At 44.1% G+C, this 16,333-nt stretch overlaps 1 protein-coding gene across 2 annotated transcripts in view; it reads left to right on the plus strand.

Annotated features, from left to right (window-relative positions):
* The first annotated feature begins 338 nt into the window (after window positions 1-338).
* AATF (apoptosis antagonizing transcription factor) overlaps window positions 339-16,333 on the plus strand; it is a 108,058-nt gene continuing 92,063 nt past the window's right edge. For both annotated transcript variants that reach the window (XM_002695618.7, XM_005220045.5), the window contains exons 1-4: window positions 339-567; window positions 1,575-1,766; window positions 4,365-4,793; window positions 5,515-5,652. In XM_002695618.7, coding sequence (XP_002695664.3) covers window positions 471-567; window positions 1,575-1,766; window positions 4,365-4,793; window positions 5,515-5,652 — 856 coding nt within the window. In that variant the 5' untranslated portion in view covers window positions 339-470. The remainder of the gene's footprint in view (window positions 568-1,574; window positions 1,767-4,364; window positions 4,794-5,514; window positions 5,653-16,333) is intronic.

The following is a 16,333-nucleotide window of genomic DNA, read 5'->3' on the forward strand; positions in this document are numbered from 1 at the left end:
GTACACGTGAGGCTCGAGACGCTTACCCTTTACTCCTCCTGTTTTCCAAATCAGTCACCGCAGGTCATGGCTACACTACACTTTATTCCCAAGCAAATCTCGGACAAATCTCGAGGCATACTTTACGCAAGAGGACGCAAGCAGCGCTTCACAGAGTCTCGGCTCTGGGCCAGCGGCAGCCACGTGCCCTTGCGCGCTCCCGCGCGGCCCAACCCCTCCCCTCCCCCCGCCCCTCGGCGCAGGCGCACACCCACACGCGGCAGCCTTCCGGGCGCGTGCGCCTCCGTCCTAGCAACGCCCGTAGTGACGCAAGCCCCGCCCCCTCCCGAGAGCCTCCCGGAAGTTGGCGACCCGGAGCCGGGCGTGCGGCTCGGCGCGTCCCTGACGGTGCGCGGGGATCCGTCTCTCAGGCGAGAGGACTCAGCAGGCAGAGAGCGACGTTCACGAGCGCGGCGCCGGGCGAGGCCTTGATGACCATGGCGGGACCGCAGTCCCTGGCGCTGCAGCTGGAGCAGTTGTTGAACCCGCGACCGCGCGAGGCGGATCCTGAGGCCGACCCGGAGGAGGGTGAGGCCTGACTCGGGCAAGGCCACGTGCGGAGCGGCGGGCCTGGCCCCGGGAGGACTTGGGGGGCGCGTGAGGGGCCGGCGGCTGGGCCTTGCCGCTCAGCCTACCCTCCTTTCCCCCTGCTCAGAGGAAAACTGTTTCCCGGGAAGGGGGGCCCCCTGGGACTCGGGGAGGAGAGCGTCGGGATTCTCCTGATGTGTTTTCTGGACTTCGTGCTCGGGTGGGCGGGGCGCCTGGAGCACTCGGGCTTGGGTTAACTGTTGATCCAGGGCTGTGGCGGACAGCCAGGTTGGCCTCGGGTTGGTAGTCATCTTTCAGGATGCCCTTACTGGCATCGCATTAGAAATGAGGAGAAGGAAGTTTCATTCTTTTAAAAAAACAAACTGCCTGCCTCTGATAACTTACTTGGAGGATTGAAGGAAGAAGTAGGCGTCCGTGGTGCCCCTTAAGCCTTTTCAGGCCTCAACACGCTTGCTTAGTGGTTGACGAATAAGGCAGCCCTTCTGTAAGCTGCTGTTCAAAGTCTAGTTGAGAGTAATCCTGCTTTAGGCTTGAGTCCGAGAAATGCGAGGAAGGGAGAATACAGAGGGATAAATGAGAGTGCTGGACCGTTTCTTAGGAATAATCAGTTGAAGGAACTGAGGTTGTTTAGCCTGGATAAGCAAAGAAAACTCCTGAGGCATGGGCTGGAGTAGGATACAACATGATGATGGCTGACTTGAAATATCTGAGTGACTGTCGCGTGTGGAGGAGGAATTTAGACTTAGTTTTCTGTGTTCCAAGGCCTGGAAATATATCTTTCTAGTAGATGCAGAGAGTCGGCTTTCTGTTCAGGAATAGTAGCAAGGTAGTGTGAGTAGTCTGGAGGTAGTGAGGTCCCTGTTCTCAGAAGTTGGTGGGGATTTTGCAGAGGACTTTCAAGCATGAATTTAAAGGGTTGAACAGGGTCGCCCTTAAAGTTGGTTCTAACCAGGAGGTTCTGATTACTTTTCCCCCTCCCCCCACAGCCACTGCTGCCAAAGTGATTGACAGGTTTGATGAAGGGGAAGATGGGGAAGGTGATTTTCAGGCGGTGGGTAGCATTCGAAAGCTGGCATCAGCTTCCCTCTTGGACACAGACAAGAGATATTCTGGCAAGACCACGTCTAGAAAAGCTTGGAAGGAAGACCATTGGGAGCAGACTCTGTCAGGCTCATCTGGTGAGTAGACCTACTTGCATGTCTTTCCTAATTTTGGGGGGTTAAATCTTTTTTTCTTTTGGGTGACCACTGCACAGCCACTGTCTTAGGATGCCCCCACTTACTGTCATTGATTCGGCATTAGAAATGGCCCTCTGAAGTACTTAATTTCACTTTGTAAGGAATCTAAAGCCTAGAGCTATTAAGTTGCTCTATTCCTAATGTTTACACTAATGGTTCACCCTGAAATGGAGTGACAGAGAAGGCCTTCCGTATTTAGATTTTGGAGAGGGCTATGTGTTGGGCTTCCAAGGTGGCACTAGTAGTAAAGAATCCGCCTGCCAATGCAGGAGACGTAAGAGACGTGGGTTTGATTCCTGGATCAGGAAGATCCCTGGAGAAGGGCATGACAACCCACCCCAGTATTCTTGCCTGGAGAATCCAGTGGAATGAGGAGCCTGGCAGGCTGTATGTAGTCCATGGAGTTACACAGAGTCGGACATGACTTGAAGCAACTTAGCACACACACACACACACACGCATGTGTTGAAAAAGCATTGTGTCTGATGAGCATGCTACTCATAGATTTTCCTTTGGTTTGTCAAGTCTTGCATTGAGTCACTGGGTAATATTGTGACACTCATTTCTTTGCCATTGTAAAACTTTCATAACCCTTCCCTGTTCCCTGCAAGAGTTAGGAGGATGTGGGCTTATAGTTTTAAAGATTGTGAGTTTCTCTGAGTGGGAGAAGGGGGCTGGATGTGGTGATTCGTGAGTGGATGCTATTCGTTTTCCTGTAGAGAGGTCAGAGGGACCATGTTGAGAACCCACAGATAATATGAAAGAAGTAATCAGTCATGCTCTGATATCCCTGATTTAGGCCTTGAAACAGTTCTGGGTACATGATCATCTTGTTTAATCTTCCCAGCAGCCCTGTGAGGTTGCTACTGTTTATCCCCATTTTGCAGATAAGGAAATTGAGGGGCATATGTGTTACATAACTTATGCAAGGTCATATATCTAGTAAGTGCAGCCCAGAACTCAAATAAGTTAGTCTGACTCTAAGATCTATACTTTAAACTACTATCATACATGTAAAGAACTTAAAGGATTATTTCTCTTTACTATTTGGAACTGTATAGTTTTCACAGCCTTCTGTGTCTTGAGTCTATATATTAAAGTATATCTGATATTCACTTAAAGAAGTACTTAAGATCTATTATGTTTTCATAAAATCTTTGTTTTATGAAGAAAGTTATTGGTAACAGGCCCCTGTACAATTATGCTTCCCGTATGTGGGACCTTTGTGTTCTGCACTGAAAGAGATTGGATGATCAATGATGATACAGAAAGACCTGTAAATATCAGAAGTAAAAGTAATTTTTTCTATAATTTAATTTCTATAATATAATTCAGATTTTTCTATAAGTAAAATCAGAAGCCATAACTAATATTCCATTTACTGAAGGATCAAGTTTAGACACCTTCCCATGGAAGACAAAACCCCTCCTGGCGGGACTTCTCTGGAGGTCCAGTGGTTAAGACTCTGCACTTCTGTTGCAGGGGGCACGGGTGGCTCCCTGGTCAGGGAACTAGCATACTGCATGTGTTCGTGCTAAGTCGCTTCAGTCGTGTCTGATTCTATGCGACCCTATAGACTGTAGCCTTCTCTGTCCGTGGAATTCTCCAGTCAAGAATCCTGAAGTGGGTTGCCATGTCCTTCAGGGGATCTTCCCAACCCAGGGATCGTACCCACGTCTCTTACCTCTCCTGCATTTGGCTGGTGGGTTCTTTACCACTAGCACCACCTGGGAAGCCCTGCATGCTGCATGGCATAGCCTCAAATTAAAACCAAAAAACCCTGAATAACTCTCTGAGCTCATATCCTAGCATCCTGCACCTCAGTGTACTTAAAAAAAAAAAATTAGTTAATTTTTGGCTGTGCTGGGTCTGTGTAGCTCCATGTAGGCTTTCTTTAGTTGCAGTGCATGGACTTCTCGTTGCAGTAGCATCTCTTGTTGCAGAGCAAGCTCTACAATGCACGGGCTTCAGTAGTTGCGCGCACAGGCTTAGTTGCCCTTTGCACCAAACAGCATGTGGAATCTTCTGAACCAGGGGTCGAACACTTGTCCCCTGCGTTGGCAGGCAGGCTTGCAAGCAGTGGCTCCCCGTGGAATTCCCTCAGGACACTTTTGTGTGCTGGACCTTTGTCTCTGCTGCTTTTCCTTTCCTTCCCCTTTCTCCGTCTGATGAGCTGCTACTTATGCTTAATAAGTAAAGCTATAAGGTATCTTTCACCTGAAGCCATCTCTCACTATACTAACGACACTGCAGCGCGGTTGTTGGTTGTATCTACCACTCCTAGCAGACTGTGAACCCCTCCCCACAGATACTGCATTCTATTTGTCAGTCTCTAGTTTTTATCCACGGCTGGTTCATAATAGGTGCTTAGTAAGTATTTAATAATAAGCATCACTAGTGTGATAGGGATTGTGCTATTGAGTTGCACTGAGTATGGTAATACTTTTTTTTTTGGACAGGTGCCATAATCCTTTAGGTGAAACAAAAGAAATGGCCAAGTATTTGTTTCAAGATTTTCCTTTTCCCTCCCTCGTTTAGATAAAGAAATATCTGATGAGGACGGGTCTGCAGATGGAGATTCAGAGGGCCTGGGCCTGGAGGAGTCCGATGAGGAAGCCATGAGTGCTGAGGATCAGGAGGGCGGGGACGAGGGGGACAGCAGCCTGGCCTGGAAGAAGAGGAGCGGGAGTCACTCACAGACATCGTCGGGCTTCAGTGTCCAGAGCATCAGTGACTTTGAAAAATTTACTGAGGGAATGGACGACCTTGGTAGCAGTGAGGAGGAAGAGGAAGACGAGGAGGAGAGTGGTATGGAAGAAGGGGAAAGTGAGGAAGACTCTGAAGATGCGAGTGAGGAAGACAAGGCCGAAGCCAGGGCCAGTGAGGACGACGGGGTGGTGATGACCTTCTCTGAGGTCAGAGTTTCCGAGGAGGTGGAGAAAGGCCGAGCTGTGAAGAATCAGATAGGTTTGTACACTGCTTGTTTTTCAGAGTGTCTGCATTTGCTCTCCGTTTTGTTTGTCTGTTTGTTTTAGGCAGTTTGCTCTCTCCCTTGTGTGTGTGTATGTGTGTGTGTGTTAGTCACTCAGTCGTGTCCAACTCTTTGTGACTCCGTTGACCGTAACCCACCAGGCCCCTTTGTCCATGTAATTCTCTAGGCAAGAATACTGGAGTGCGTAGTCATTGCCTTCTCCAGGGGATCTTCCCGACCCAGGGATCCAACCCATGTCTCCTGCACTTCAGGCAGATTCTTTACCGTTTGAGCCACCAGGGAAGCCTTTGCTGTCTCCTGTGTCTTGTGTCCTGCCAGTTCGTTGGTGACGTGCCCCACTTACCTAGAGGCCTAAAGCACCATTCCCCTGTGCTTGGCCCACCCCTGCTACCCTCACCTGCTTCGCTGGCTCTGCCCTACTACTTCAGGCGGCTGAGGAAGGTTGAGGAGATGGGCATCTTCTCTCGTTGGGCTGTCGCATCCTTTCTCTCATGTAGCAAGTCAAGATACTGGATTTATCCAGATATCTCATGCGTCCAGATACTGGATTTATTTCCTGTAATAAACAGCGTTTCCATCGCATGAAACTGATAAAGCCGTGCTGTTTAGAGGCTGTTTTGATTTCCGGTCCCTCCCCTACTCCCCACCTCAGGAAGATTTTATAACTGAGAAATGGAATTCTATTTTCTGTCTCAGCACTGTGGGACCAGCTCTTGGAAGGAAGGATAAAGCTGCAAAAGGCTCTGCTGACCACCAATCAGCTTCCTCAACCAGATGTTTTCCCTGTCTTCAAGGACAAAGGTGGCCCAGAATTTGCCAGCGCCCTGAAAAACAGTAAGAGTACTCATGCTGCACTGGGATGCGCAGAACCCCGGGGGTTCATTGGGATCTACTGTGATTGTATTCACAGCACCACAGAGTTGAGAAGACTTGGCTTTAGTGATGATGTAACATAGTGATTTTTAAATTAAAAAAGATAACAGTATAACCCTTTTGTCAAATGAAGGCAATTTTGATCAAGACAGATGGAGTTCTGTCTATTCTCCTTATTTCTACCCCAGATCTCACATGCCCTCCCCCTCCCCTTGGTTTTGAGTTATTTTAAAAAATTTTTATTTTAAAATCTTTAGGTTTTTTGTTTTTTTAAATGTTTATTTATTTGACTGTGTTGGGTCTTAGTTGGGACACACAGGATCTTCGATCTTTGTTGTGCCATGCTGGGTGCTTCAGTAGTGGTGTGAGAACTCTTGGCTGCAGCATGTGTAATCCAGTTCCCTGACCAGGGTTTGGACCTGGGAACCCTGCACCGGGAGGGCAGAGTTGTAGCTACCAAACCTTGAGAAAAATCCCTGAGTTACTCTTTTAATGCTCAGAGAGAACCTGCTGGTACAAAACGAAAGGGAGACAGTAAGTGACTAAACTCAGTTGGTTTAAGTTGTATGTCATGTGCTTAAAGGATGCCTTGCTTTGTTGGGTAGTTTCTAGAACAACATACAGAGATGACCTTACTTCTGTCTTCCTCTGAGTTGCATAGAGTGAGGAGAAGGTAGGGACCACAGAAGGAGGAAAAAGTTGTAAAGAACTGCTGGTCTGTGAAGTCCCAGAATTTTAGAAAAGGAGTTTAGCAATTATTTTCCAGATGAGAGAACCAAAGGCCATAGTTACATAGCCAGATCCCGCCTGGCAGAGACAGACTCCTCCAGCCTTTTCTGCCTTCCAGTCTAGGAGCCGCCTGCAGTGTGCTTGTGTGCCCAGCGGCACTGAGGACTGGGGCTGAGCAAGGTACGGGCTGCTGGGATTGCCATCCCTTGTTTGTAGGCTGAGACTTAGTGGGTTTTTTTGTTTTTGTTTTTTTTAAATATTGATTGATTTGGCTGTGCTGGGTCTTGGTTGTGGCATGCAGGATTTTTGGTAGTGGCAGGTAAGATTTTTACTTGCGGCATGCGAACTCTTGGTTGTGGCATGTGAGATCTAGTTCCCTGACCAGGGATTGAACCTGGGCCCCCTGCATTGGGAGTACAGGGTCTGAGCCACAGGACAACCAGGGAAGTCTTGAGGCTTATTGTTGTCATTTGCTCTTTCCAGCTTGTTTTTATAATATCATGGAGTTTGAATGAGAAGGGTCCTGAGGAGGACATCTGATTTGGTGTCTGCCTCTTGGTAGAGTCACCTTAAACTGTTCCAGATAAAAGTGTAGGATTTCTAGGGTAGGAGTCCTGTGCATCTTTCTCAGCGGGGACTACCGCGTTTAGTGGGGAATGACTTCCAAGCGGCCAGTCTTCAGATTGTGTCCTGCCACACTTGAAGTCAGGAACCTGCAGATACTGTGAGGGTGGGTCTTTTGTAAGCGGCTTCCCAACTCTTCCCCCCTTCCTCCCTCAAATAAATGATAGCTTGATGGTTTCTAGCATTTTTGAGGTTTTTGGAGCATTTCTTTGCTATTTTTAATGCCCTAGTGCCCTAATTTCCCGTATGGAAATTTGGAAGGAGACCTCAACTGCTCTAGATTAAATGTCTTCAATGTTTCCTAATGAAGCTTTTTCCGTTTTGTTACTCATTACTCTTCTTGCTTGAGCCAACCCTCTCCCCACCCCCCTTTTTGGGATTCATCTCAAAATGTAGGTGTTTTAAGGGTTAGTCAGTGCTTGGTTTAAGGGACACATTCTTACTCTTGGATGCAGTTTAGTTTGTTTAGCTATTTTACTGTTGTGTAACTTTTATTTTTGCAACAGTTCAAGTCTTTTTAACCTGTCTCTTTTCCTACTTAACCAATTGCTTCTTTGCCTCATTGGTGCATTCTAGTTAATCTAACAGATGTCTGTCAACCTGACTGAATGGGTTGCAGAGGAGAAGGGAGAAGAAAGGAATATTTGTTTGGTATCACATAGTCTAAGATGGGAGGGTGGAGAGTTTTCTTTTTTTAATTTTTATTAGAGTATAGTTGATTTACACTGTTGTTTTAGTTTCATGTGTACAACAAAATGAATCAGTTATACATAGACATATATCCACTCTTTTTTAGATCTTTTCCCATATATTATGGAGTATTGATTAGAGTTCCCTGTGCTCCACAGTAGGTGCTTATTAGTTATCTAGGAGAGTTTTCTAATTACCAGAATTGCTATGCATCTGAAGGGTAGCTAATTTTTGTTTTTACCTTTATGACTGTATAATATTTGTGTGTTTCCCTATTCTGTGAACAGAGTTTAAGAAAAACTTCTTGGTTATGTTACTCTGGATGAACAATTTATACTGTGTTTTATATATATATATATGTGTGTATGTATATATATATATATATATATATATAGCTGGTGTGGAACATTGGCTGAATTTGTACTGACCCCAAAACAAACCCTGGAACTTATTTTCTTTAATTAAATCTCTTTTCAATTTGGTTGGTCTTCCAGTAAGGTCAGACTGCCTGGGTTTAGATTCCATCTCAGCAGTGGATTAGCTGAGTGACCTTGAGCAAGTTACTTAACTTCACAGTCAGATGGGGATAATATGATTGTGAGGATTAAAGAACATGATCGATATCAAGCATTAGCACAGTGTCTGGCACACTGCACACCACGAATGTTAGGTACACATATTCTCTTTTTTCTGCAGAAAGAGTTGTCTGGCAGTGTTCAGCCCTCTGAATAGTGGTTATCAGTGTAACTAACCGTCATCCCTACTGTCTCCAGTGTTTTTTTTTTTAGTATATTTGGTTGCCTTGGGTCTTAATTGCAATACCCAGGATCTTTCCTTGCAGTGCACCGACTTTTGGCGTGGGGGCTCAGTAGTTGCAGTGCGTGGGCCCAGTTGCTCTGTGACATGTGGAATCTTGGTTCCCTGACCAGGGATCAAACCCATGTCCCCTGCATTGCCAGGCAGATTCACTGGACCACCAGGGAAGTCCCTTCAGTGTTTTTTGACTTTTTACCAGTGTTCGAATTCCCTATACAATTTATTTTTTATATTTTTATTTATTTATTTGGCTGTGCTCGGTCTTAGTTGAGGTGTGTGGGATCTTAATTTCCTGATCAGGGATTGAACCCAGGACCCCCTGCATTGGGAGCAAGGAGTCTTAGCCACTGGACCAGCAGGAAAGTCCCCCTTATATAATTTAAATGAACCATTTGTTCTTGAAAATGAGTAGTGTTCTATTCTACTGTGATACTTACAATTCAGCCTCGGCCTCCTATGACTTAAGAAAAAGTGATCAGAGATTTCTTTATTGCCAAGCCCAGTTACTACCTCCCTGGAGCATTCACCCTTTCCTTGAAATTATTGCCCTTTGGTTTTGGTGCTTCCACATGATGTGTGGGTTCTCCTGTGTTTCTGATCCTTTCTCATCTCAGCCTCTTCTTTTATCCTCTCAGTGTCAGTTTCACCACATTTAGGATCTTCTTCTTAGGCTGTGTTTTCTTGGCGTATTCTCTCCACGGCCCGGTCATTTACTCTCATAGTCTTAACAACATTCTCTAAAACAGAGCGGACTTCCAGCTGTATTTAAGCCAAAGTCAAGTCCTGAGCAGCGTGCCTTTGTACCGTAAGCACCTTGAACTCTACTTTTCAGAAACTAAGCATATCTCTCCTTTCTTCCTCAGTGCTCTTGGTCCCCAATCACGCTGGTATTACATTTAGTGATTATAACTCTTGCTGTGAAATAATTTCAGAGGCATTTTTGGGGGATATGTTTGTAGTTACATCCCACGCCAGTACTCTTGCCTGGCAAATCCCATGGACTGAGGAGCCTGGTAGGCTGCAGTCCATGGGGTCGCTAAGAGTCAGACATGACTGAGCGACTTCACTTTCACTTTTCACTTTCATGCATTGGAGAAGGAAATGGCAACCCACTCCAGTGTTCTTGCCTGGAGAATCCCAGGGACAGCGGAGCCTGGTGGGCTGCCGTCTATGGGGTTGCACAGAGTCGGACACGACTGAAGCAACTTAGCAAGTGGTAAGTCATGAAGTAACCATATCAAAATTAAGAGATTTTCCATGCACAGAACCATTTCTTTAAATAGATGAGCTTTTTCTCTCCGATTTTCTTTTAAAAACTTCTGGGTATGGGGAGGGAGGAGGGTTCAGGATGGGGAACACAGGTATACCTGTGGCGGACTCATTTCGATATTTGGCAAAACTAATACAATATTGTAAAGTTTAAAAATAAAATAAAAAAAAAAAAGACAAATATCTATGGGATTCTCCAGGTAGGAATACTGGAGTGGGTGGCCATTCCCTTCTCCGGGGGATCTTCCCAATCCAGGGATCAGGCCCGGGTCTCCAGCATTGCAGGCAGATTCTTTACCATCTGAGCAACTCAATGGATAGGAGTTTGAGCAAACTCTGGGAGATAGTGAAGGACAGGAAGCCTGGCATGCTGCAGTCCATGGGGTTGCAAAGAGTCGGACATGACTGAATGACTGAACAATAACAATATAAAAAAAGATAATTAATAGGGACCTACTGGTGGCTCGGAGGTTAGGGCGTTTGCCTGGGATGCGGGGGGCCTGGGTTTGGTCCCTGGGTTGGGAGGATCCCATGGAGAGGGAGGTGGCAGCCCACTCCAGTACTCTTGCCTGGAGAATCCCATGGAGGGAGGAGCCTGGTAGGCTACAGTCCATGGGGTCGCAAAGAGTCTGACATGATGAGCGACTTTACTCACTCACTCACTGTATAGCATAGGAACTCTACTTGATACTCTGTAATTGAGTCCCATTGAGTGGACATATGTATATGTATAATTGATTCACTTTGTCATAACCTGAAACTTACCCAACATTGTAAATCAACTACAGTCCAATAAAAATTATTAAAAAAGAAGAAAAAAAAATAAATAAAAACTTCTATCTGTAGCATTAGGAGATGGTTCCTTTATGTTGGTGGCAACAATATATAAAGAAGAAGGCAAGATACTTAAGGAAACCTCCAGCATGAGTATATCTAAAACTTTTCATTATGGAATATATCAAACCTATATAAAAGTAGAGAGAGTTGTACGTACAGAGAACTTATACACCATTACCAGTTAAGCAATAATCAACTCATGGCCCATCTTATTTCATCTGCTTAAACTAACTTTTCTTGTATTTCTGCTTAATTTTGAAGCAAATACCAGACAGTCTGTCATTGTATCAGGGAATCAGCATAGTCTCTGAGAGAAAAGGATTTTAAAAAAAATCACAATACCATTATCCCACACAAAAACGCTAATGGTGATTTCTTAATTAAGCACAGCCGGTTTGGATGGAGAGGGAACTGAGAGAGCATTCCTGTAACAGGCGCTCTCCTGTCTTTTCCAGAGTTTGCGCTGTAGCTTTAGATGAAGTGATTACAGGAAAGCCAAACTTCAGCCGTAATAAGTTGACCTTTTAGCGAAATGCATGTTATTAATGTATTTAATGAGATGCATTACAGACTGCAGTGAGCACCATGTTTCATTACAGGTCCAAAATGCAATATCATTAAAGACCTTTAATAGAAACAGTGGTTGACATTTTGATATTTCCTGTAAGCAAACCGCCCCCCACCCCGCCCCCCGCAAGAACACAGTATAACATGATATAAATATAGAGGAAATGTTGAGTTTTTTTTTCACTTGCTTACGAGTATGACAACAAATTCCACTATTAGTAAATTAAATTTTCTTTGCCCTGCTCCGCCCTGTCTTTCCAGTTCCCATCCTTCCCATCTTCTAGTTCATGTTCACCCTCATATCTCTCTGTGGCCCTTCCCTGGGCCCATCAACTATTTTGACTTGAATAGACTAAATATTTTAATGCCAATTTGACCACAGCACTAATAGACACCTTAAAGAACAACTTTTAAAATTTTGAGTAAGTCATCGCAATTGGAATCTTGATAAATAAGGTTCTGTTTTGGTTTTTATAAATTATATTTATTTTTAAGTAGGCATTGCATTCACATGGCTCAAAATTCAAAAGACACTAATGACGCTATAGAAAAAATCGTCCTTTCCACCCCATACCCCTGCCACCCAGTTCCCTGTCCCATAGGCAACCAGTATTGTCAGCGAAATTCCCCCCTTGTTAATTACTTAGTTGCCTTAGGTGACAAATCCGTGAACATCTATTTCAGTGTTCTCTCAATTAACACTTTATGGGTTCATGGCAGAGTTCTCATGAATGATCTGTAGAACCCTGGAACACTCTTAATTACTTGGGATGGGTTTAAGTATTGCTTAGGAGGAAGGCACCCTTAAGCTTCTCCAAGTGTAGTGCTGGGTAGGATTAAGGACCCTTATTACCTCAGACTTCATCTAGCCAAGCTGGTGTGAGGAAGATTGATCTTTTTGTTTCAGCTGATGGCTATCATTCTTTAAAAAATAGCTTTACTGTTCTAATTATATAATTATGTCATGCCTACTTCAAAAATTCAGAAAATACTTAAAAGCATAAAGAAGAAAATAAGGATTACCTGTAATCTTACCGCCCAGAGGTAACCATGGTTGTCATTTTGATGAATATCCTTTCAAACCTTTTTCTGTGCTCACACACACACACACACACACACACTTTTAAAAAACAAACATAAAATCTTATGTACTGTTTTATAAGCTTATTTTTTCTACTTAATATATTATTTCGTGTCACTGTATTTCGATGTATATCAGCATTTTCAATGGCTATAGAGTATTCCATTTAATAGATTTATTGCAGTTTATTTAGCAGATCCGTATTGATGGATGCTCAGGTTTATTTTAGTCTTTCACTTTGATAAAGCATGCTTTGATAAACACCCTTGTACATACATATTTGTGCATTTTGTCTAAAAGTAGTACTGTCCAATATAAATATAGTGCTAGTCACATACATAATTTCAAATTTCCTAGTAATCAAATTTTAAGAAAGAGTGAAAAGAAACAGGTAAAATTAGTTTCTGTAGCATATTTTATTTAATGGAGTATATTAAAAATGTGAGTTAACATATAGTCGATATATAAATATTAATGAGATAGATACCTTACATATGTACTTTTTATGTCAGGTCTTTGAAATTCAAAGTGTATTCTGCATTTACAGCTCATCTTGAATTGGACTAACCACATTTTGAGTGCTCAGTAGCCAGATGTGAAAGTGAATACGGTATTGGGCAGCATAGATCTGCATTCCTGTAAATTGGATTGCTGGGACAAAGGGATTGTACTTCTGTTTCTTTTTCAGGCTTTTGGAAGATACAGCCAAATTGGCCTTTAGAAGAATTGTAACCATTTAAGTTCTCATCTGTAACAGCTGTTTTCCTCTAGTCCTGCTGCCACAGAGTATTATTGATCCTCTTATTTTTCCCAAACTCTAGGTGAGAAATGAAGGCAGTCATTTCTTGATAACATTCTGTTTAATATTTACACAATACCTGTTGACCTAGCTTTGAAATCTATGCTGTTTTTGGTGTGTTTCTTAGGGAATGAGTTCTACATAGGAAGACTTTTGGTCCCTATTAGGCTGCTCCCTAATTTGTCCAATGTGGTTCATTAGGCATTTATACTATGTAGAGAGTCAAGTGGGGTCAGCAGAGCTGGTGCTTTTCCAAAGCGACCAAGTCGGAAACCAAGCGGAGTGTTAGATTCAAACGCCATGATTCCACCCACCCTGAAAAGATGAGCCCTACGTGGCGCGTGGAGCTATGGAAGCTTGAAAAACTGCTGCAGCCAGGCAGGTCAGAACATTTGTTTTAATGTTGTGGGTTTGGGGAATTAGGGTTGTCTTCAGCCCTAGAAACAATCTTTAATAGTAATGAGTAGCTAGATAAGGAAGCAACCTGAACTGGTAGTGTTGGTGGTCGTAGTTAGTAGAAGTCATAGTAAGTACTAGTAGTTAGTAGTAGTCGTAGTAAGTACTAGTAGTTAGTAGTAGTCGTAGTAAGTACTAGTAGTTGTAGTTGTAGTAGTGGCAGTGATGTAACACATGCAGTAGAGTTACCTCATCCACTGGATTCACGGTGAAGTCGGACATGTCCGTGTATGTCACAGCCTCTTTGTATGGACATTTCATGAACTCACTTTTAACCATATTTGCCTGACCAGAAGAAAAAGGGAGAGAGGAGCCGCTTAAGTAGTGCGTGTGGTTCTTCTAGCTGCCTTACTCAGCGAGCTGGAGGAAGTGTGGGTGGCAGCTGGAGTCTTTGGCCCCTGCAGTTATTTGTTCGGGTACCTTTCCAGTGAGCATCTTGTCAGACAGACTGCAAGTCTAGTGGTTACAGTTGCAGCCTGCAGGCTTCATCCAGCATGGTCCCCAAATGTAATCGTCCTGTGTTTAATGGACGAAGCGGCTGTCGTGTTTGAGGGGAGAAACCGACCATGTTGAACTTGGAGAGAGACTGTGGTGGTGTACTTCCTGGGCAGTTTTAGGAATTTGTAAAGTAGTTTTGTGAGAACTTGATTTTGGCTTTATGCCCAGACTTTATTTTTCTTTATTTATTTTCAAACTTTGAACTTTTTATTTTGTATTTGGGTAGAGCTAATTGACAGTATTATGTCAGGGGAGCAGGAAAGGGACTCAGCTATACATACACATGCATCCATTCTCCCGAAAACCCCCTTCCCATCCAGGCTGGTACATAACACTGAGCAGAGTTCCCTGTGCTGTACAGAAGGTCCTTGTTGGTTATCCATTTCAAATATATATGCTCGGACTTTAGAACCCAGCCACTGCATAAGATACTACTCTGTTATTATTATTTATGTCCTGACATTTATTCTTTTTTTTTTAATGTGGACCATTTAAAAAATCTTCGTTGAACTTGTTGCAACACTGCTGCTGTTTTATGTTTTGGTTTTTTTGGTTGTGATGCATGTGGAATCTTAGCTCCCTGACCAGGGATGGAACCCTCACCCCCTGCATTGGAAGGGACCACCAGGGAAGTCCTTAACACCTATGCTCAAATCTTCAGATTAAAATGATACGTGAATATGGTAAACGGAAACATTCAGGAAGACAACAGTCCTTTGCCTTATGTTCAGTCTCATTCTATTTCATTTTCCTTTTATAATATTAAATAACTTGTTTATATCTATTTCTTTATCCTTTGGTATGAAAGATTAGAATGCTACTGACAGGTTAAGACGAGGATTAAGCATTGACCATGTCACTTAGCAACACGGTGGCCGTCTGTGACCTTGATGAGCAGTTTTGGTGGGATTGGAGGGATACAGGCTTGACTGGGATGCATTTGTGAGAGGACAGGAAAAAGGAATCTGAGATAGTGAGTATAGACAGCTCTTTCTAGGAATGTAACTTTAGAGGGGAGCAGAGAAATGGGACATTGGATGGAGAAGGATGTGGAGTCAAGAGAGATGTTTTGTTTTTGAGATGGGAGGAATAACAGCATGTTGGTATATTGGTAAGAACGATGCAGCACCTCCCTGGTGGCCAGTGGTTAAGAATCCACCTGCTAATGCAGGAGTCAGGGGTTCGATCCCTGGTCCAGGCAGATTCCACATGCTGCAGGACAACTAAGCCCACATGCCACAATTACTGAGCCCATGCTCCGTAACAGGAGAAGCCCACAGCTAGAGAGTGGCCACCACCTGCTGCAGCTTGAGAAAGCTCATGCACAGCAGTGGAGACCCAGCGCAGCTAAAAAAAAAAGCGCTGTGCAGAGGGTGAATTGATGAGGCAGGGGAGGGACAGCTGCTGTAGCAGTGTCCTTAAGGAGGTAAGTGAGATGGACGAGGGCATGAGAATGGGGGCACTCTAAGTGTAGTGACGGGTGGGAAGACAGTATATAAATAGGCAAAGATAGTTAGAAGTCTGAAAATTCTCTTCCGTCGGTGGTTCTATTTTCTTTGAAAAAGAAACCAAGGTCGTAAATTGCAAGTGAGTAATAGAGGAGGAGGTGGTAGCAGTTTTGAGGAGAGGGTATGAGGTAGTCATCCCATCCTTTTTCCACAGCCCCTTTGCATTCTGCCATGCAACCACGGTTTCTGTGCTCTAGCTCAGTCAGTAAAGAATCTGCCTGCAATGCAGGAGACCTGGTTTCGATTCCGGGTTTGGGAAGATTCCCTGGAGAAGGAAATGGCAACCCACTCCAGTATTCTTGCCTGGAGAATCGCATGGACAGAGGAGCCCAGCAGGCTACAGACATGGAGTTGCAAGAGTCGGACACAACTTAGCAACTAAACCACCACCACCCATAGGTTGAACCTAGGAGTTGAAAATAAACAGCATTTGCCTTTTTTTGGCAATAAGCAGCATTTACAATGTGTTACTATCCTGTAAATAGAGCGGTGAAGAACTGGAACATCACTTATTCATTCCTGTTTGTTCAGAGGCCTGCCTCCCCAGCTGTGCAAAGGAGAGCGTTCCTAGTTGCACAAGTTTGTAGTTCAAGTAGATCTTTTGTAACCCTCCATCAGGTGCTTATAATCATGCTTTATTTTAGTTTGCTTCACATTTGGACTGTTTATTATATCATTTTTTCTCTAGGTCTCTATATATTTCCTTCCCCCACCCCCCCGCTTTCAGCTTGGTTTTATTGTCTCAGTTACTTCTCCCCGATCATGCTG

This window comes from Bos taurus, chromosome 19 (assembly GCF_002263795.3).
Source record: "Bos taurus isolate L1 Dominette 01449 registration number 42190680 breed Hereford chromosome 19, ARS-UCD2.0, whole genome shotgun sequence".
In the NCBI taxonomy this organism is placed as follows: Eukaryota; Metazoa; Chordata; class Mammalia; order Artiodactyla; family Bovidae; genus Bos; species Bos taurus.